Source organism: Rhipicephalus microplus, unplaced genomic scaffold (assembly GCF_043290135.1).
Source record: "Rhipicephalus microplus isolate Deutch F79 unplaced genomic scaffold, USDA_Rmic scaffold_45, whole genome shotgun sequence".
Taxonomy (NCBI): Eukaryota; Metazoa; Arthropoda; class Arachnida; order Ixodida; family Ixodidae; genus Rhipicephalus; species Rhipicephalus microplus.
This window is the reverse complement of record NW_027464618.1, coordinates 59,312-81,436: the sequence shown is the minus strand read 5'-3', so window position 1 is coordinate 81,436 and position 22,125 is coordinate 59,312. Positions and strand designations below refer to the sequence as shown.

The 22,125-nt window shown below is 48.8% G+C and overlaps 1 protein-coding gene across 2 annotated transcripts in view; it reads left to right on the top strand.

The window, feature by feature from the left end:
• Window positions 1–22,125, top strand: part of LOC119163181 (uncharacterized) — an 81,669-nt gene that overhangs the window by 25,237 nt on the left and 34,307 nt on the right. For both annotated transcript variants that reach the window (XM_075884731.1, XM_075884730.1), the window contains one exon: window positions 251–410. In XM_075884731.1, the coding sequence (XP_075740846.1) occupies window positions 251–410 (160 nt within the window). The remainder of the gene's footprint in view (window positions 1–250; window positions 411–22,125) is intronic.

Below are 22,125 nucleotides of genomic sequence, written 5' to 3'. Positions count from 1 at the left end.
ATCCCTATCAATGCAAATAAGGTGGAAAGGGAAGTTAGATTTTTTTTATTTTACCCAACCCAGTGTCCCCAAGGGAAAGCAGCTGCATGAGTGACTATTTGACGAAATCATTAGTTTTTTTCAGTGGCTGTTATTATTTCCTCATTCTACTTAGCAATTTTGTGATTGCTGTCGTCTACTCTAGCCTGAATATAAAGTCACACTGTGCGCTTGATCAGCCATGCATGCCAATTGCTGCCTGATTTTGCAGCGGAACCATTGAAACAAGAGGGAACCTGTTTGAAAACGAGCTGCCCCAGTGCAAGGAGTTGCGTGTGGCTTTGTGGGAGGCAAAGAGCAGTGGGCTCGACCAGTTAGTCCGATGTAACGAGGATATCTTCTTTGTAGCGGAGAAGACAATGACCATTGCGGTAAGTAGCAGCAGGAAACGGAGCAGTGCTTGTTCACATGCATCATCGGTGTTTCAAAATAAGAAGGCAAGCAACAATGTATCGTAATGTTTCGCATATAAGCCACGTACGTAAACGGGAAAATGTGGTTCAAAAGTAGAGGTGCGAGGTAAATATGGTGGTCGATTTATGTTTTTGTTTCCATTTGTAAGGGCGATGTTGAGGGCGCAGGCTATATGCAAAGGCGGGTTATATGCGAAAGATTAAGGCAGTTATCGTCCACAACTAAAGCGTAGTTTCATATTGCATACAAAACCGGGATTTTTAGAGGAAATACTAACAACCATCTGTTTTGTAGCGTGAAGTCTAGAATAAATCTATACAGCATTCTCGAGCTTAAGATAGCCTTCGTGGTATGGGTATTAAACCTGGTATGATAGCCTTTCTCAGGCAGTTACTCTACCTGTTGAGGATTCCGAGATGCTAGTTCTCTGGACGCGACCAAGGCCCTCGCAACCTCTTCGCCACCTGGAAAGGAAAGAACAAAAAATAAGGCCCTGTCCAGTGTCCTTATTGTCCTGGTAGCCTAAAAAAGTGTATGCTTTCTGTTCACTGTTGGCCCCAATTGTGGCTTACCTGACATACCCTATATAGATAGATGTCCCCCCTTTCTGCAGTGGTGACCAAGTGTCCAGATGTGATCCTACTCATCTGCTTCGTGTGAGTAACCGCCACAATGACGTCAGCGTTCGGCCGCTTATGTGCGCTACCCTTATTTCCAGAACATTTCCCAATCAAGTGTTGCTTTTTGGTAGGTCGCGGGTTGTGTGTATTTAATGCCACACGTTTTAACCACGCATAATATGTACAATGTGATCCGGCACCATGTGTTTCTGCAGAGTGCCCAAATGGAAACTCCCCGCCAGGCAGTGTATATATATGAGCCCAAGTACAGCACAGACCACTTATGACGTAATTCACGGCAGTCATGGATATCTGAACTAAAGTGAAACATTGTTGACATGAATCTCACGAGGTCATCAGAAGTATTCGCAACATACCAAATTCATATCACCCAAAAACCTCGACAATTATTATATGTGACAAAACAAAGATGGCCCACGCTTTCATTTATCGTTTCTCGGGGCCGCAGTAACGCCATAATGGTCCTGAATGATTAAAAACAAACTTTTTAAGCATAAACAATTGTACTTATAAATAGACGGTGGGTTCGTGCATGTGTAATTAATGAATCTATGACGTTGTGACCCATGACGGTGTGTAGCCCACTGCTAGTCTTTGTACACTTTTTTGGGGAAAACTGCAGATTACTGCCAAGAAAGTGACCTAATGAGCGCTTGCACGTGCTTGATTGAGGCGAGAATATATAGAACCACTGTCATTAGCTCTTATTTTCTTATCGCGGTGATGTCGCGAATGATTTAAGGGAAATTTATGGCCGTAACAATCGGGAGGTCTCCAATGCGGCAGTCTTTCATGCAAATTGGAGAGTCGGCCGGTGTGCGCGTCCCCAACAACCGCTCGGCGCATTATGATGTTGCAAGGCTCTAATACCACTATCTTCTTGCTCTTTCGCACTCCGTTCACCTTCCATAGCATGTCTGAGTGCGAGGACATAGTTTGCATCGACATGAAAGGCACGCGTAAACAGTACAAGTACTCCACCTCGAAGCCAGCAGTACACGGCTACTTATTTAAAAATCATGATGCCAAGGTCATGTGTAATCTAGACGCCAAGGCGTATTAAGGCCTCCAAAGTTTGCTAGCGCTATCCCGGAGGCTATGATGCCCGCACTTGGGTTCTCGCATTCGTGCGATTGCCACATATTCTGTGACAGCGTGAGCAACAGCGGCAACAACAGCGTGAGCAACAGCTTTGCTTACCTGCGCTCTAGTGTACGTTAGCATCAAACGACGTGAGTGAAAATCGGTTCGAAACAACCGTACTTAGTTACGCTGCAGGCTAGTGAGCCCTAGCCAGGACAACAGAAAAATTTGTCGTGATCGTATCATCAAAGTTCCACTGAATATGTAACCAAAACAAGATTTTCTCGAAGGGTGCATGACGGCTGACAGTCCAGGCAGGCTACTATAGGGAGTAAGTTTGCATCCGCTCAAGTTTGTAATTAACGCGTGTGGACCAGCGGTGCCGACCTAACGAACGTGCACATGGAAACAAATGTGATGCAGCGGCAAGTTGTCGACTAACGTTTCCAACCTCCTCGCTTCAAGGGCCACTCACCAGGCTCCCAAAATACAAAAAAAGAGTGCAATATTCTTTTTTGATATTTCTCGTCCTTCTTGGCACACTACTGTGATATAGAGAGTAGTTCCCGTGACATCAACAAGCATGCTCTCGATTCGATGATATACGCAATATCACATGGGATTTGTCTCCTGCACTTCTTTGCCATGCAGCCGCCCACCGTTCTTTTTTCTCTCGCATGAATATCGTGCACAATCGACCGATCAATCTTCATTTTTTGTGTGTGTTTACAATTCCAGAAGCGGCAGCGTGCAGACGAGAAGCGCGAAATCCTGTTAGGCTCTAGCGCTTAGTGATGATATTGTCCCGACGTCAAGAGAGAGGTCGTACTAGAAGACGCTGAGAAAACAGCAGCGGGTCGGTCTTTTTGTTAACCGCGTGAGAGAGAGTTCCTCATCTTTGTCGTTGTTGCGTTCTGCATAAAAGCGTGCAGATGCGCGTATGCGCTGTCGCCTTCGTCTTTTTCGCGGGACGCACGTGACATTTGCCTCCCTCCAAAAATGGCATCGTCCCGATGCGCAGCCAAGGCACTCTACTTATAAAAACGCACATATGCACCGGCACGCACAAGACAAACGAGAGTTAGCTGGACAAGTAGGGTTTCATCCGGATGACATGCACGATTTCGGGTGCGCAGTTTCGGCGACTGGAACTGCAATTGCCGTCAGGAATAACTTCGTAGTTGATGTCGTTCAATCGTCGGGTGACTCGATATGGGCCAAAGTATCGTCGTAATAGCTTTTCTGAAAGTCCGCGTCGACGTATTGGGATCCAGACCCATACCTTGTCGCCTGGTTTGTAGGTTACCAATTTATGTCGTAGGTCGTACCGTTTCGCATCTTTGTGTTGCTGGTGACAAATACGCACGCGGGCTAGCTGTCGGGCTTCTTCGGCACGCTGACCAAATTCTTCGGCGTCAGCGTGAGTGTCGTCACACTCGTGCGGCAGCATAGCGTCCAACGTTGTAGTGACTTCGCGCCCGTGTATTAAACTAAACGGCGTCATTCCGGTAGTTTCCTGCCGGGCAGTATTATAGGCGAAGGTCACATAAGGCAAGATTTCGTCCCAGTTCTTGTGTTCTGTGTCGACATACATGCAGAGCATGTCTGCGAGGGTCTTATTAAGCCGCTCTGTTAGTCCGTTTGTTTGTGGGTGGTACGCCGTTGTTCTCCGGTGAGCTGTACCACTGAGCCTGAGAACCGACTCCAAAAGTTCTGCCACGAACGCAGTTCCTCTATCCGTGATGAGAACTGTTGGAGCACCATGCCGAAGAACGACGTTTTCTATGAAGAAATGAGCCGCTTCTGCTGCTGTGGCCCTCGGCATGGCTTTAGTTTCTGCGTAGCGAGACAAGTAATCAGTGGCGACAATGATCCATCTGTTTCATGTGGTAGAAGTTGGGAATGGGCCCAGGAAATCCATTCCGATTTGGGCGAATGGCTTTGCTGGTACTTGAACGGAATGTAATAAGCCTGCCGGCCTGCCGGGTGGTGCTTTGCGTCTTTGACAGTCGGCACATGTTTGGACGTGATGTTTTACAGCAGCAGGTAGGTTAGGCCAGTAGTAACTGTTTTGCAGACGGGACAATGTTCGAGTGTAACCGAGATGACCAGAGGTGACTTCATCATGGCAGGCTTCCAGAATTTCTTTTCGCAGTGATGCAGGGACGACGAGCAAGTATGGGCTGCCGGTGGGAGAAAAGTTTTTCTTGTATAGGACGTCGTTCCTTAAACAAAAAGATGGCACTCCTCTCGCAAAAATTCGCGGCACGTCTTCCCGTCGTCCTTCTAAGAAATCAATAAGCGAAAGCAGGTCAGGGTCACGGCGCTGCTCTTGTGAGATAGTGGCCGCGTTGATGACTCCCAAGAATGCGGCGTCCATAGACTCGTCATTAATAGCGGCAGGCTCAACGGGTGACCGCGAGAGACAGTCTGCGTCGGTGTGCTTCTTCCCTGATTTATAAATAACGGTCATATCAAACTCCTGAAGCCGAAGGCTCCAGCGTGCTAAACGGCCGGATGGATCTTTCAAGTTAGTGAGCCAGCAAAGCGAGTGGTGATCACTGACGACCTTGAATGAGCGGCCGTACAGATACGGTCGAAATTTGAGAACCGCCCAAACCACGGCGAGGCACTCTTTCTCGGTAGTCGAGTAGTTCTCTTCCGTGCGAGAGAGAGCTCTGCTGGCATAGGCTATCACTTTCTCGGAGTTATCTTGCCATTGTATCAGTACGGCGCCCAGGCCTACATTGCTTGCGTCGGTGTGAAGTGCTGTTGGCGCTTCCTGGTCAAAGTGTGCCAGAACCGGAGGTGTTTGGAGGCGTTGGCGTAATTCGTTGAACGCTGTTTGTTCCTTTTCGCTCCAAAGAAAGGGGACATCCTCTCGTGTGAGCCGCGTCAAAGGCGCCGCAATAGACGAAAAGTTGGCGATGAATCGTCGGTAATAAGCGCAGAGGCCTAAGAAGCGTCTCACTGCTCTTTTGTCATGCGGTGCGGGAAACTTTGCGACAGCGTCGATTTTGTCCGGGTCAGGTCGAACACCTTCGTGGCTCACCACGTGGCCTAAGAAGCAAAGTTCGTTGAAACCGAAATGGCACTTCTCTGGCTTTAAAGTCAGGCCAGCCGAACGTATAGCTTGTAGAACTGCGAATAATCGACTTAGGTGTTCCTCGAATGTAGCTGAGAAGACGACAACGTCGTCTAGATAAACCAAGCATGTCTGCCACTTAAGTCCTGATAGCACAGTGTCCATTAAACGCTGAAAAGTGGCTGGCGCTGAGCATAACCCGAATGGAAGCACTTTAAATTCATAAAGACCGTCGGGCGTCACGAAAGCAGTTTTCTCACGGTCTCTCTCGTCGACCTCTATTTGCCAATAGCCACTTCGCAGGTCCATCGATGAGAAATAGCGTGCATGCCGCAGCCGATCAAGAGAGTCATCTATACGTGGCAGTGGGTAGACGTCTTTCTTCGTTACTTGGTTTAACTTGCGGTAATCTATACAGAAACGCAAGCTGCCGTCTTTCTTTTTAACCAATACCACGGGGGATGCCCAAGGACTCTTGGAAGGCTGTATTACGTCATCTTGGAGCATCTTCTGAACTTGCTTTTGGATCTCCTCACGTTCTTTCGGAGCCACACGGTATGGGTTTTGACGGATCGGTCTCGTATTTTCTTCAATGATGAATCGGTGCCGTGTCAGTGGTGTTTGCTTGACTTTCGACGTGCACGAAAAACAATTTTTGAACTGGTGTATCAGCTCTAGTAGGCGCTGTTTTTCCGAGGCTGACTGGGTTGAGCAAATGTTGACAGACAAAGGTGTCGAGGCTGGGATGGTCGCCTCGTCCGGTTGCAAAGCGAAGCAATCTCTGGCTTGGTCCACGTCGTCGTAGTAGGCAATCGCGGTGCCCTTCTGGATGTGACGACGCTCGTTGCTGAAGTTGGTGATGAGGACTTCTGCCCGCCCATCAATTAGTGCCAGAATGCCTCTCGCTATTGAAACACCTTGCGTAAGCAATAGCGTGTCTATTCGCTCCGCTATCACCTCATTACGGCACGGCCATTCACACAACACCGACACAAGGCAGCAAGATCTCGGCAGGAGCATCACATCATCGGCTACACGTAAACGTTGCAGTTGTTCTTCAGTGGTGGCGTCGACGTAAGGATGGGAGGAAAAGGTGACGATACGTTCTGGGATGTTGATGATAGCACCGTACTCTCGCAGAAAATCCATACCCAAAATCAACTCTTTACAACAGTCCGGTAAAATGACAAATGTGGCGACGAAGTTCGAATCATCGATTACGAGCCGAGCGGTGCATTTACCGGTTGGCGTCATTAGCTGCCCACCAGCACTCCTTATGCTCGGCCCACTCCACGGCGTCTTAACCTTCTTAAGGCGGTCGGCGAGCTCTTGTCGCATAATAGAGAAGTCAGCACCAGTGTCAACCAGTGCTGTTACGTGGTGTCCGTCTATAATAACGCTGAGGTCGGCACGTACAAATTCATTGGCAGTAGTACTCGTGGTTGTTGTCGTCTTCGTCATCACCGTCGTCACGTCATCTTTGTGTAGAGGCAAGGGGGTCTTTTTGGCGTCTCGGCCATTGGCAACCTTGCCCCCGGAGGTCGCGGCAGTTAGTTTCCCTGGCACGGGCTTGGGGAGCGGTTTCTGATGGCGTCCGCGTATCTTTGGCGATTCGGGGAATTCTGACATCGTGCAGGTGAGGGAGACCGCCAGCGACGACTTGGTGAAGACGCTTGGTTGGTCGGTAGGTGATCAGCACCATGGTCACGAGATTCTTCAGAATAAAAAGAAGCGGTCCGAGAAAAGTTTCCAAACCGGGTTTCTCGATGACGGCAGTAGCGCGAGATGTGGCCTGGTTCGCCGCAGTGGAAACAAAGGGGTCGACGGTCGGCAGTGCGCCACAAGTCGGTCCGACGTACTGGTGGTCGCCGCACAGGTTCACGCTGCCACCACGGCAAGGTAACGGGCCGCGGCTGAAAGGGTGGTTCTTCTGGGGCAGGCGGATGACGGCGCACGGCATCAGCATAGGTCAGTGGACGTGGTTCGGGTGGTGGCGCCGGTGATGGAAAGGCTTGCCGTAGTTCCTGGCGCACGATTTCTGCAACAGAAGCAACTGGGGGATCGGTAGACGGAAGGCCGAGGGCCCGCAGCTCTTCCCGCAGGATTTGTCGAATCATTTGCCGTAAAGAGTTTTCGGAAACGGCAGCGTTTTGAGCGGCGGCACCAACAGGCGTTTGGTCGGGCAGGCGGTCAAAGTGGCGGCATCGTTGCCGGAGCGCCCGCTCAATGACAGTCGCCTCTTTGATGAATTCATCCACTGTTGTTGGCGGATTTCGTACAAGGCCGGCGAAAAGCGGTTCCTTAACTCCTCGCATCAGATGACGAACTTTCCTTGCCTCGGGCATGTCAGGGTCAGCGCGGCGAAATAGGCGGACCATATCCTCAGCGAACATGGCCACGCTTTCGTTCGGCTTTTGCATGCGGGCTTCGATCATCTGTTGTGCGAGATCCCGTCGGTCCGCACTCAGGAACGTCTCGAGAAGCTTTTGGCGGAAATCGTCCCAGGTTTGGAAAGTAGGCTCCCTGTTCTCGTACCATGTGCGAGCGCTATTTTCCATTGCGAAGTAGGCACGGCCAAGTTTTTCTTGCACGCTCCAACGATTCACCACAGCGGTCCGCTCGAACTGGTCGAGCCAGTCCTCGACATCTTCATACGGTTCTCCACGGAAGACTTCGGGGACACGAGGAGTCTCAAAAGTTACCTGGTAAGGGTGAGTCGTTTGGGCCGGGGCCGGGGGAAGATTCGCAGACGCTGAAGGGGCCGCCATGTTGGTAACAGGAGATGCCGTCAAGAGTTCTGGGCTTAGGCCTAATAGGCGCCGGCTGAATCGGTGTACTGGAGTCGCAACAAGACGTTGAGGCTCCGGACTGGGTGTACGGTCCCGAACAACGCTTTCTTGCATCAGGTTGCAGGCCCCAGCACCTCCACCAGTGTCCCGACGTCAAGAGAGAGGTCGTACTAGAAGACGCTGAGAAAACAGCAGCGGGTCGGTCTTTTTGTTAACCGCGTGAGAGAGAGTTCCTCATCTTTGTCGTTGTTGCGTTCTGCATAAAAGCGTGCAGATGCGCGTATGCGCTGTCGCCTTCGTCTTTTTCGCGGGACGCACGTGACAATATTTTTCACGTGCATTCAAGAACGAAGGGGCAAGGAGAATGCATTGTGTCTATGCAAGATTATCCCCTCAGCTTTAAACGCAGGTAGGCCCTTCAAGTGAACTTCACAATGGCACTACACTATGCACTCCAAATACCCCCTTTTTGCATTTCGGGGTCGTGCGTGATGCCGAAAGCACCGGCACCCACGAATCGCCAATTGCATTTTGTACACGCACGCCCCTGCGTCACAGATCACCACGTCTTCTAAATGCAACTGAAATGGTTGGTAATTCCTTTGGCTCGAAACCACAACTTTGACAGTGTGCGGCCATTTGCGATGAGGCATCTAGCGCGCGTTAGGCCTAGCATGCGGATTGCCACTTGGCATGTGATCACGTGAGGCTGGCACTTGGCAACACGGAGATCGTACAAGAGATTTCACTCGCTAGCTAAACCGATGATGCAGCACTTGTGAAACAATGTTTCTGTTCGTGTTTCGGAGACCAGCGCGGCACTATCTTAAAAACGTATTCTAAGCTGCTGAATCCGTGTGGTGTTGGTCGCTAATTACTGTCACTCGTTCTAGTTGCACGTTCGATATCTGCCCTCTACGACAACATACACCACTATTTTTAATGTGGAGCATTTCTTAGCGAACTTCGGTGACTTTGAGTCTATCTATCTATCTATCTATCTATCTATCTATCTATCTATCTATCTATCTATCTATCTATCTATCTATCTATCTATCTATCTATCTATCTATCTATCTATCTATCTATCTATCTGTCTGTCTGTCTGTCTGTCTGTCTGTCTGTCTGTCTGTCTGTCTGTCTGTCCGTCTGTCTGTCCGTCTGTCCGTCTGTCTGTCTGTCTGTCTGTCTGTCTGTCTGTCTGTCTGTCTGTCTGTCTGTCTAGTCGCCAACGACGTTTAGCTTTCCTGGCCCGTTTCGATAATGGTATTGATACCAAAATTGGTATGGCATAACATGACTCTATGATGAGCATAAGGGACAAAACATAACACGAAAATCATGATGTGTATGTCATGAATGTCATTATGTACATTTGACAATCTTGCTGCTGTTGCGGCTGTTTCGTTCACATGACATGTTGCAAAACTGGTGTGGTATGACATGACTGCATGACAAACACGAGTGACAGAATCTTACATGATAATCATGACATGCGTGTCATGTAACAACATGACTACATGTCACACTCCCGATGCACTCGCGGTCGTTTCACTAGCTTCACATTTGCGAAATTTGTTGTTATGTCACATGAATGGATGGCGAAGGTATGTGACTGGTGCAAACATTATAATCATGAAATGGGTGTCATGTAAGAAAATGACTACATGAAACACTCAAGGCCTAGTACACTACGACGTTACCTGCGCAGGCGTTCATTTCGTCGCGTCATGCCGGCGATGCTACGCCAGGTGCCGATCTGCTTCCGCGCCTGTGTTGCGTTGACGCATGCGCGTTCTAGCACGCCCGGCGTCCCTCCGTCACAATAGAGGCAGACGCAGTGCTGTCTGGGTAACGTCATTGGCACGAAATGCAGCATGTCGCATTTCGTGCCGGTTGCCACCGGGCCGCGCCGGCAGATGCTGGTCACGCCGGTCGCGCCTGGCGTCAGAGTGTAGGCACCTTGCAGTCGAGTTTTCCAGTGTGACTGCAGCACCAGAACGCAATGCCTATAGCGGAGAACAAACGCAATAATAGGTTGGGGTCAGTCAAAGAAACGTGATGGCTGCGTCTCCCTGCCCGCGTGAGTGCGCGTATCGATGCAGGGATACACGTTAACGCGTGCGTGCGTGTGTTTTCTGCGAGCCCCTAACGGCCAAGGTCAGCGAACTTAGGATATAGTAGAGAGTTATAGTATACCGGGCTTACCGTGATACTGTGCATACCGTTATACCGGAATCGAAGTGCGCATGCGCAGATACGTACGTTACGCGTACCGCTTACCGTACCCGCGGTATTTTTAAGATTTAAGGTAGCGTAGCTGCACGTAGTGTACGTAAACACGGCCGCGCTGTCGGACGCCCGCTTCGAAGTGATTTTGCCGTAGTTGTTGAAAGATTCACCTTGTTCGCAGCAAACTACTGTTCAAAATGGCTTCGCTTGCCTTCAGTTAGCTTCGATGACTGAGTATTACGGATAAGTTGGCGTAGTTTTTGAGATAGCTTCCCATTTCGAACGCGCCTAGGCCTAGCTACAAGATCAATGTAAACAAATCGGCAACGTAGATGTTTTCGCGTTTTGTACGTGGTTCATATTTATTTACTTTTAATATCACAAAAATAAACTTCTAATCATGCTTCGCACGGTGGCATAGGCAAACATTCTCGTTTTCTTTTCATTTTCACTGTTTAACTTATTAACCATCTAATAGGTGGCGCCACCATCCCACTTGGGGGCACGTAAGCCACGTAAGCGCTATTTCGCTAAAATATAAGACGCTGCCTACAACGAACGTTTGCTGCACGGTAGCGTCATTTCCTTAACCTACGCTATCACGCTAACGCTAAACTATAACTGTCTAGTGCCAGCAACGCAACTCCCTCTGGTCAGCGGACGGTGCCTATAGAGTGCTCACGTTTTGCTAGCACAGCGTCGCTGCACCCAGCGTGCGCACGCGTCAACGTTACGTTCGAGCATATACATGATGCGTTCGCGGCGGTTTCGCTAGCTCCACATATACCAAATTTGCTTTCGCGTGACGTGAATAGACGACAAAGGTAAATTACACGACCAGACATGATACTCATGATATGTATGTCATGCAAAGCATGACAACATGCTACGCTCATAGCGTGCTCGCGGCCGTTTCACTTGTTCCACATATACCAAATTTGGTAATACGTGACGTGAATGGACAGCGAACGTAAATGATAGGTCCAAACACTATAATTATGATATGCATATCGTCTAAAACATGACTATATGCTACGCTCATTGCGCGCTCGCGGCCGTATTGCTGGCTCAACCGAAATTGGTAATACGTGACGTCAATGGTCGACGAAAGTAAATGACACGTCCAAACAAGATACTTATGTCATGCGTGTCATGTAAAACTTGATTACACGCTACACTCATAGCACGATCGGGGTGGTTTCGCTAGCTCCACATGTACCAAATTTGGTTTCAGGTGACGTGAATAGATGGCGAACGTAAATAACACGTCGAAACATGATAATCATGACATAGAAGTCCTGTATACGGCATAGTTTACCTCCGCCTCGTAATGTTGTGCTGATTTTAAAGTGATATATCAAACTTCCTCATTCGTGATACGCATATCATCAATTCCCACTGTACGTGGGATCTGCCAATCTTTTTTTTCTTTGCTTTTATGAGACTTTACGGAAGCCGAATTACAACTTGTCATTGTTCTGAGGGTGAATCACCATAATCACTATGTTTATACACGGAGTTCCATTGGACGGGAAAAGGGAGTATGAAAAACTTCCATTATAGCCGAACCTGCGCTGTAAGCGGTCATGCCATGAATGTTTTTAGCTGTAGTAGCGTTTGGTCGTTACTCAGGTGTTCACGGTTGTCTTTATTGTTTTTCTTCGTTTTTTTTCTTGCACAAACTCTCGGTGGTGGCGAAGTTCGAGCAATTAAAGGCAGGGAACTACTGTGTTCGGGTAAGTTCTTTAAACAGGTAGTATGCCGGCACAAGTAGTGTAGAAAAGCAGACAAGTGCTGATCGCTGGAAACGTTATCACTCATATTGCCACATGGTTTGCTTGGGTGAGATCGAAGAGTGAAAGAAGACAAAGACGATCTCTCTGAGCCGCTGCTTGAGTAGTCGACTAAACGAGCCCATTTTTTATCAAGTTTGTCGAGAGTAACGTGACAAGACTGGTGGAGGTGCTGGGTACAACGTCTCGCAATCCACCCGATGCCCAAGACCCCGTCCAGCAGCCGGAACACAAGCCCTGCACCCGTGGACACTCCTGTTCATAGAGTAAGCCGCCGCCAACGAGGCCTACCGCCTGAGACACCAACCACTGACGCAGCGACTATGACTTCGACACAAGATCCCATGCAAGCTCCGACACCTTCCACGCCGATCTACTGCACCGTCCAGAACCTGCTCATGCCTAGCCCCTTTCACGGAGCGCAGCATGAAGATGTTGACGACTGGCTGAGTGAGTTCGAACGTGTCGCAGCGATCAATTACTGGGATGATGCCGCGAAGCTCCGGAACGTGTACACGTGCCTAAAAGACGGTGCCAAGACGTGGTTTTTGAACAGGGATGATGTTCTGACATCTTGGCGCGAGTTCCAGCGTCGCCTCCTGGAGACCTACAGGAGTCCCGACCGCCGCGAACGGGCGGAGCGTGCACTTCAATCACGCATCCAGATGCCCAACGAGACCGTCTCGATGTACGTCGAGGACATGACACGGCTTTTCAAGCGAGCGGATCCTACTATGGCAGAAGAAAAAAAGTTGCGCCACCTCATGCGTGGTGTGAAGGAACAACTTTTTGCTGGTTTGGTGCGTAGTCCTCCCAAAAGTGTTGCTGAGTTCCTTACTGAAGCGGCAACAATGGAGCGAGTACTGCACCAACGGTCTGCCCAGTTTGACCGTCAAGTGAATGCTGCCTCAACTCCCGAGATTTTCGCCACCCCTGGGAGCAAGAGCCCCGAATGGATTCGCGAGATCATTCGATCTGTCGTCCGGGAAGAAATGGAAAAGATGTACGGGACAAGGCAAATCGATGTTGGGTCTATCACCAGTGTCATCCGCGACGAGGTCCAGCAGGTGCTGCACGCCCATCGTTTTCCGCCCACGTCGGTTGATCTGGAAACGGCTCCTGTGTCTACTGACAGTCGCCGTCGTACGTACGCGGAAGCCTTGCGATCTGCCACTCCTCTTTCGGGTCAAGGAGTCCCGATCCAGCCAGTGCCGCACGTCCCGATCCAGACAGTGCCGCACGTCCCGATCCAGACAATGCCATACGTCCCGATCCAGACAATGATGCCGTCAGTCGCGATTCAGTCAGCGCACGCTGATTTGGACATCGATAGTCGCCGTACACCGACGCGCAAGTCTGATCTCTGGCGTACGCCAGACAGACGACCCCTCTGCTATCATTGCGGTGAGGCTGGTCACATTTACCGCGAATGCCCATACCGGCAACTTGGACTGCGCGGATTTTCCGTCAATTCCCCTCGTCCCCGAATTGGTCAAAGGCCAAGGGATATCGAAGAATATCTCGCGCAACAGCGTGCACCCTTTACACGACGGCAATCGCGGTCACCATCTCCGAGGAGACCCGCAGCCACTGGGCCACGTTTCGGGGTGACGGCACGGGAACGCTCCCCGAGCCCTCGTCGGGAAAACTGAAGGCAGCGGCCTTCGGGGGCAAGGTCGCTGGGACTCAAAGTGCGGAAGACCTCCCATCGATGCTTGCACGCAACGCCGAAGGCATTTCGTCAGAGAATAATCGCAGTGCCGAAGAAACGCCGACATCCGCATCTGAACTTAGTGACCGCGTGTCGCTCGACATACCTGTGCTGGTTGACGGTCTTCAGGTCAGTGCATTGGTAGACACTGGTGCAGACTATTCGATCATCAGCGGGAGGCCAGCGAAAGATCTCAGAAAAGTGATCACGCCGTGGAATGGAACGCGAATTCGAACAGCTGGAGGACACGTTGTAACACCGCTGGGTCGCTGTACCGCAAGAGTGAAAATTCGTGCGTCAACGTTTGTGCTCAGCTGCCTCGTTCTCCCCGACTGTTCGCGTCAGCTGATTATCGGCATGGACTTCTTTCGGGAATACGGTGCCATCATAAATCTCCGTGAGCGCATCGTGACCTTCTCGACTCAAGGCGCAACAGATCGAGACGCCGATAACTGCCGTAGACTTGCGCTGCGTGTTGCTGACGACAGTGTGACGCTGCCACCTCGAGCAACTGTTCCCATCGAAGTCACTTGTGAAGACTTCCAAGACGGCGACGTGGTGGCTGAAAGCAACTTATCACTTCTGCTGCTCCAAGGTGTATGCGCCGCCCGAAGTGTAGTGCGCGTCCGTGACGGACAGTCAACGATACTAGCTACGAACTTCAATTACGAGCACCGGCATCTTTTCCGTGGAACCACCCTAGCCTATGGAGAACCTGTTGCCGATGTCACGGAGTGCTTCGCGTCCGAGGAAACGCATGAGGATAAGGAATTTCTAGACCACATCGACATCGATTCGACGCTGTCAGACGAGAGAAAGGCTGCACTTCACGACCTTTTAAGGGAGTTTAGATCTTGCTTCGCCTCTTCTTCTAAAGTCCGTCAAACTCACCTCACGAAGCATCGAATTATTACCGACGATGACGTCCGCCCCATCCGGCAGCAGCCTTATCGCGTTTCTGCCAAAGAACGCGAGGCTATTCAGACACAAGTAAAAGAGATGCTCGATGACGGGATTATTCAACCATCCAGCAGCGCTTGGTCCTCGCCAGTCGTTCTAGTAAAGAAAAAAGAACGAACGCTGCGATTCTGTATTGACTACAGGAAGCTTAATAGCGTCACAAAAAAGGACGTCTACCCGCTTCCACGAGTAGACGACTCCCTCGACAGGTTACGACGTGCGAAGTATTTTTCGTCCATCGATCTAAAGAGTGGCTGTTGGCAAATTGAAGTGGATGAACGAGACCGAGAAAAAACCGCGTTTGTGACTCCAGACGGACTTTACGAATTCCGAGTTCTTCCCTTCGGCCTCTGTTCTGCACCAGCCACTTTTCAGAGGATGATGGACACAGTTCTCGCTGGCTTGAAGTGGCAAAGCTGCCTTGTCTACCTCGATGATGTGGTCATCTTTTCCGAGAGCTTTGAAAAACATCTGAAGCGTCTGAGAAAGGTTCTGGAAGCCATTCGCACAGCTGAACTTACGCTGAAACCCCAAAAATGCCATTTCGGCTATGAAGAGCTGAAATTTCTGGGACATGTCATTAGTGCAGATGGAGTGCGACCTGATCCAGACAAAACTGCTGCTGTCGCCGCCTTCCCTGTCCCATCAGATAAAAGAGCAGTACGCCGTTTCCTCGGCTTGTGCGCGTATTATCGCCGATTTATCGCCAACTTCTCTAAGATAGCTGAACCTCTTACGCGACTCACCCGAGATGACGTACCCTTTACTTGGGGCGTAGAACAAGATACAGCGTTCACAGAGTTACGACAGAGAATGCAAACAGCCCCTGTTCTTGCCCATTTTGATGAGGACGCTGCTACAGAAATTCATACAGATGCCAGCAACGTCGGACTTGGCGCTGTCCTTGTACAACGACACGGCGGCGTTGAGCATGTGATAGCTTACGCCAGTCGTACTGTTTCTCGAGCTGAGACCAACTATTCTACGTCAGAAAAAGAATGCCTCGCAGTCGTGTGGGCGACGACCAAATTTCGGCCTTACCTCTACGGTCGTCCCTTCAAAGTGGTGACTGACCACCACTCGCTCTGCTGGCTGGCAAATCTCAGAGATCCATCCGGCCGTCTCGCACGGTGGAGTTTGCGTTTGCAGGAGTTTGACATTACGATTGTGTACAGGTCAGGGCGCAAACACGAAGACGCCGACGCGCTTTCTCGAGCACCTGTGGGGAACGCTGTCAGGGGCTCCGAAGATGAAGATGCCTTTCTCGGAGCAGTTAGTGACTCCGAATTTATGTCAAAGCAGCGGGCAGACGATGAATTACGCCCAGTCATTGATTCCCTGGAAGGCCGCAACTCTAAGGTCCCTCAACACATTGCTCGCGAACTGTCCTCTTTTTGTCTAAGAAGAGGCATTCTTTACAAGAAAAACGCCCGTGGTAGCGACAAGGCTTTCCTACTCGTTGTTCCTACCGACATGCGTGATGAAATCCTTCTGGCGTGCCACGACGAGCCCACGTCAGGACATTTGGGCTATTCGCGAACTCTCGCCCGAGTACGCCAACAGTATTACTGGCCGCGACTATCAACTAGTGTACATCGATATGTGAAAGGCTGCCGTGAGTGCCAGCGCCGCAAGACTCCGCCTGTGAGACCCGCGGGCCTGCTCCAGCCGATCGCACCACCACGGACACCGTTTGACCTCGTGGGAATGGACCTTCTCGGGCCCTTCCCTTTGTCGTCCTCTGGGAACAAGTGGATTATAGTTGCGACAGATTATCTCACGCGTTATGCTGAAACAAAAGCGTTACCCCGTGGCACGGCCTCTGAAGTCGCGCAGTTTTTCGTGCACCAAATCGTCCTACGGCATGGTGCCCCGTCATGCGTGATTACGGACAGAGGGACGTCGTTCACAGCACGAATGATGGAGGACATTTTTAAACTGAGCTGCACAAGTCATCGAAAAACAACGGCTTATCATCCGCAATCCAATGGACTGACAGAGAGGCTTAACAAGACCATAGCGGACATGCTGTCAATGTATGTGGACGTACAACATAAAACCTGGGACGAGATTCTTCCATACATCACGTTTGCTTATAATACGGCAACGCAAGAAACAACGCGATTTCCGCCTTTCCGACTTGTTTACGGACGCAACGTGCGAACCATGCTCGATGCTATGCTTCCGTGCGACGAAAGCAATGAACTTGCTCAAGATGCTGAGCAATACACTCAATACGCCGAAGAAGCTCGTCAGCTAGCTCGCATAAACACCAGGCACCAACAAGATGCAGACGCGCGACGTTACAACCTCCGCCATCGAAATGTCACCTACCACCCTGGGGACCGAGTGTGGGTCCCTGTCCGGCGACCAGGCTTATCCGAAAAACTCCTAAGCCGTTATTTCGGACCGTACAAGGTTCTTAGACGAATCACAGATCTTACCTACGAGGTATTTCCGGACGGCGCAGCGTCTTCTCGTCGACAGCTTCGACCCGAAACCGTGCATGTCCTTCGGCTGAAGCCCTACTTCACACAGTAGCCCTTGTGGTTTCACGTGCTACGACATGCCGTGACATTGCGTTGCCGCTGCTGTTTGTGTTCTCGTGTGTTTTTGTGCCCTTTCTTTTTGCGCTTGGCGGAAGCGTTGGCGAAACTTCCTCATTTGCGCTGCGAGTAGTGGCACTCTCCCTCTTTTGGTTCTCTATATCTGCGTGTGTATACCTTCATTTTTTTTATTTACGAGCATCGAGTCGATGCTTTCAAAGGGGGGGACTATTGCCACATGGTTTGCTTGGGTAAGATCGAAGAGTGAAAGAAGACAAAGACGATCTCTCTGAGCCGCTGCTTGAGTAGTCGACTAAACGAGCCCATTTTTTATCAAGTTTGTCGAGAGTAACGTGACAATATAATCAAGATTATTTTATTTTATTTATTTAAATACTCTCAATGCCATTTGCGGCGTTACAGAGAGGAGTGGTTACAAGTTAGAGATGGCAGTCTTGAATGATGCATGATCAGGGTTGCTGGCGATGGAGGCAGGAAGGTGGTTCCATTCGGATGAAGTCTTCGGCACGTAGGAGTGGAAGTATATGTTGGTATGGCAGAGTGGCACATGGACTTTGAAGTTATGGTCGATGCGAGATGAAACGTAAGAAGGTGACGAGAACAATGTGCCCTTTATTTCAGGATTCATAAAAAAAATTTTGTGAAAGAGACAGAGTCGGGCCTGTTTCCTCCTGTTAGAAAGGGTAGGAAGGTCTAGGGAATTTTTAATTGATGAGATGCTAGCGGTACGGGAGTAATTAGCGACAATGAAGCGAGCTGAGCGATTTTGGATGGCTTCCAGTGCATTAACAAGTGAACAAGAATGAGGATCCCAGATTGATGAGGCGTATTCGAGTTTAGATCTGACTAGTGTTTTATAAAGAAGAAGTTTTAATGAAACAGGTGCTAATGAAAAGTTACGGCGCAAGAAGCCGAGAGTGCGGTTAGCATTGTTAATCACATAACTGACATGATTATTCCATGTTAAATTGTTATCTATGTGAACACCAAGATATTTGTAAGTATTGACAGACGACAACAGAAAATTAGAAATTGAATAAACAGGGCTAGTGCAGTCAGTACTTCCTCGAGAGATCCTCATTATTTTGCACTTGCCAATATTTAGTTTCATTGACCAGTGTGAGCACCAAGATGTAATGTTGTCAAGATCAGATTGAAGTAGTGATGAATCATGAGAGTTAGTTATTATGCGGTAGATGACACAATCGTCGGCAAATAGCCTGATTGTTGATGTAATGCTGGATGGAAGGTCATTAATATAAATTAGAAAGAGTAAGGGTCCAAGGACAGAACCTTGCGGCACACCAGAGATTACTGAACAATTGCGTGAGTCATGATCGTTAGCTGTTACATGTTGGGTTCTGTTAGATAAGAAGCATTCGATCCATCGTAATGTGTTTGAGTCAATATTTAGCATGCTTAGTTTTAGTAGGAGTAAACGGTGAGAAACGGTGTCAAAAGCTTTTTGAAAATCAAGGAAAATGCAATCGATAATGGAGCCAGTGTCAGAAGCTGAAAATAAGTCGTTGGTGAAGAGAAGTAGTTGGGTTTCACATGAGTAGTGTTTCCTAAAACCGTGCTGACTGTTGTGAAAGAAGTTATTTTCTTCGAGAAATATAATTAAGTTAGAATAGATTATGTGTTCGAGAAGCTTACATGGAATACTAGTCAAAGTGATGGGCCTGTAGTTAGAAGGATTAGATGAGTCACCTGGTTTAGGCACAGGAACCACCTTCCCCGCCTTCCAGTCACTGGGCAATGAGGCATTTTGTAATGACTGTGAAAAGAGCTGTGAAAAAATGACTGAACAATAAGTGGCAGTTTGTTTGAGAAATTGGGGAGCGATTCCATCTATGCCAGGTGCCGAGGCTTTCATTTTTAATATGAGGTGAAATAGCCCCAATTGATCAATGATGATTGGTTCCATTCGGGGATATCCAGGATCGGCTTGAATTGGTAAATGATTGGAGTTGTCAACGGAAAATGATTTTTTAAATACGTCTTGCAAAGCCTCGCAGCACCTGTCACTTGCAATCGCCAAACCAAGTTCGTCACAAAGATCAATGTTCTTATTTTTTGGACCATTTACTAGACACCAAAACTTACGAGGGTTAGACTGTAGAAGAGAGGGAAGGGTATCGCTGAAGAAACTATGTTTAGCAACTGCATAAGCTTTTTTGTATTCTAATGTTGCGTTGTGATAAGCCGCCCATCTCTCCGTGGTGTCAGATGATGAAGCGCTGCGGTAAAGTCGTTTTTTTTTATTACGTAAGCGAAGAAGTGCTGATGTGAACCACGGAGAGCGGAACGCCGTTCGAACAGTTCGTAAAGGAACATAACAATCTATAAGTGAATTAAACTTATTTTTGAACGATACCCAGTTCTCCTCTACAGTGTTATCAGCGGCACATGCAATGTATTTTTCAGTGAAAACTTCCAACTCAGTACATATAGATGCATAATCAGCTTTCGCATAATCTTTTATAACTTTAGTTGCGTGCATAGGACGCTGTGGTTGCATTGCGCAGGTGAAGTGTACAATGCGATGATCACTAAGCCCGGGTAGGTAGTGAATCGATGAAATGACCGAAGGATTAGTTGTGAAAACCAAATCAAGTATATTTGAAGAAAATGCTGTGATGCGCGTGGGTTCATGGATTACTTGGGTTAAATTAAAATCATTGCATATGTTTAAAAAGCAATTACCTTCCGCTGAAAGACAGCTAGCCGTTCCATCCCCACTGCCCCAAGTAACTTCTGGGAAATTAAAATCGCCCATGACAAATATATGAGAATTTGGGTACCTGACAGAAACTGCGTGCAAACAGTCATGGAAGTTTTCGCAAAAGTCTGAGGGGCAGCGAGGCGGTCGGTAGCAAACGCACAAAATCACGTCCTGATACGCAAATCGAACGCACGCGCATACAATTTCTAGTGGCGAACTTATGGGAACAATATGAGAGGAAAATCTATCTGATATCGCGATAAGAACACCGCCCCCTGTTCTTGTTATACGATCTGATCTGTAAAAATTGTAGGTGTTTTTGCAGTGTAAAACCTCAGTGTTGCGAATTTTACTTGACAACCAAGTTTCTGTTAACACTACTATGTCCGCAGAACAGTCATCAATTATAGAAGATAACTCGTCACGTTTACTTAGCACACTTCTAATATTTGTAAACAAGACTGAAACTGGTTCAAGTGTTGCGGCACGTTTAGTAGGTTGGGATTGCTAGGAAGAGGGAAGAACACTGCTAGGAATATTGGTACTTGAAGGGGAAAGTGAAGAAGTAAATTCACGGGTAAGTTCACAAACGCTGTCGGTTTGACTGCAGTAAACGAAGCATTTTTTGTTAATGAATAACTTGTTGTAACGCACTGCAAACTGTTGACCAGTCGACTTTCCGTACTCGTACAATTTTTTACGCGTGTTCCTAGTTTCTTTGCAAAAATCTTCACTTAAGCTGACACCGATACCTTTTAATTTGGCCTTATTTGCCATAATGCTTTCCTTAACCTTAAAATTAGAAAGCTTTACAATTACAGGACGGCACTTCTTATTTGCGTATGAACCAAGCCTATGCGCACGTGAAATGGCATCGGTCGGCAGTTGGAGACCTAGAGTGGACATAATCTCGCGAACCTTATCTTCGGACTGCGACCATGTTTCGGCTGCAGCATCAGGTATTCCGAAGAATAGAAGGTTTTCTCGCCGTGACCTATCCTCGAAATCATCTAGGCGTGAACGTAATTCAGCGTTCGCCCCACGAACAGTATCACTTATAGTTTGCTGCAGGTTACTTGGAGGCATTTTGTCGAAGGAATTTACACGAGCTTCTACAGCAACCAATCTTGAGTTAATATCTGACACAGTTTGCTCCAAAATCGCCTGACTGGACTTCAATTCATCAAGAACTGTTTTTAATTCTTTATGGCGTGCGTCAACGTGCGCATTAATTGCCTTCACGACTTCAGCCAGCTCATCAGGAAGACTAGAAGAATTATTGGGACCTGGATTGGATTCGACGTCACCACTCAAAAGCAATAGTTTCACAACATGAACACATTCGCAAATACATAAAAAAAGTACACTTGGGCATGGTACAAGCAGCAGACACAGGTTGTTTGACTTTTTAGAGTGGCATGAGTGAAATTTACCAACCTGGAGTAGAAGAAAAAACGGGTTCTTAGTCGACTGCATAGCTGCTGCTCGACCATGCCCACTGAAGTCGCGCGGGGGATGACGGCTGCTTATAAACTTGTGGCTGGGTGATGACGATGCTGATGAGCATTCGGAGATTATCGGAGTGACAACAGGCAGGCTTGTTGTGCTATCAAACACGGGGCACTGCCAAGCATGATTCCAAGCCGAAGAAGAAGACTGCAGAAGCGTTGGCGGTCCGCCCTGAACAACATGCACCCGTGACGCAAGGCACCACGAAGAGAACCTCGCCGTGTCGCTCCAGTTGGAAGCGCCCTTCGAAGGTAGGTGAAAGCCGTCCGTTAGAGCTTCTTTGCAGGGGGCGGAAGCCAGCATCGTCAGCAACTGGAGTAGAAGAAAAAACGGGTTCTTAGTCGACTGCATAGCTGCTGCTCGACCATGCCCACTGAAGTCGCGCGGGGGATGACGGCTGCTTATAAACTTGTGGCTGGGTGATGACGATGCTGATGAGCATTCGGAGATTATCGGAGTGACAACAGGCAGGCTTGTTGTGCTATCAAACACGGGGCACTGCCAAGCATGATTCCAAGCCGAAGAAGAAGACTGCAGAAGCGTTGGCGGTCCGCCCTGAACAACATGCACCCGTGAC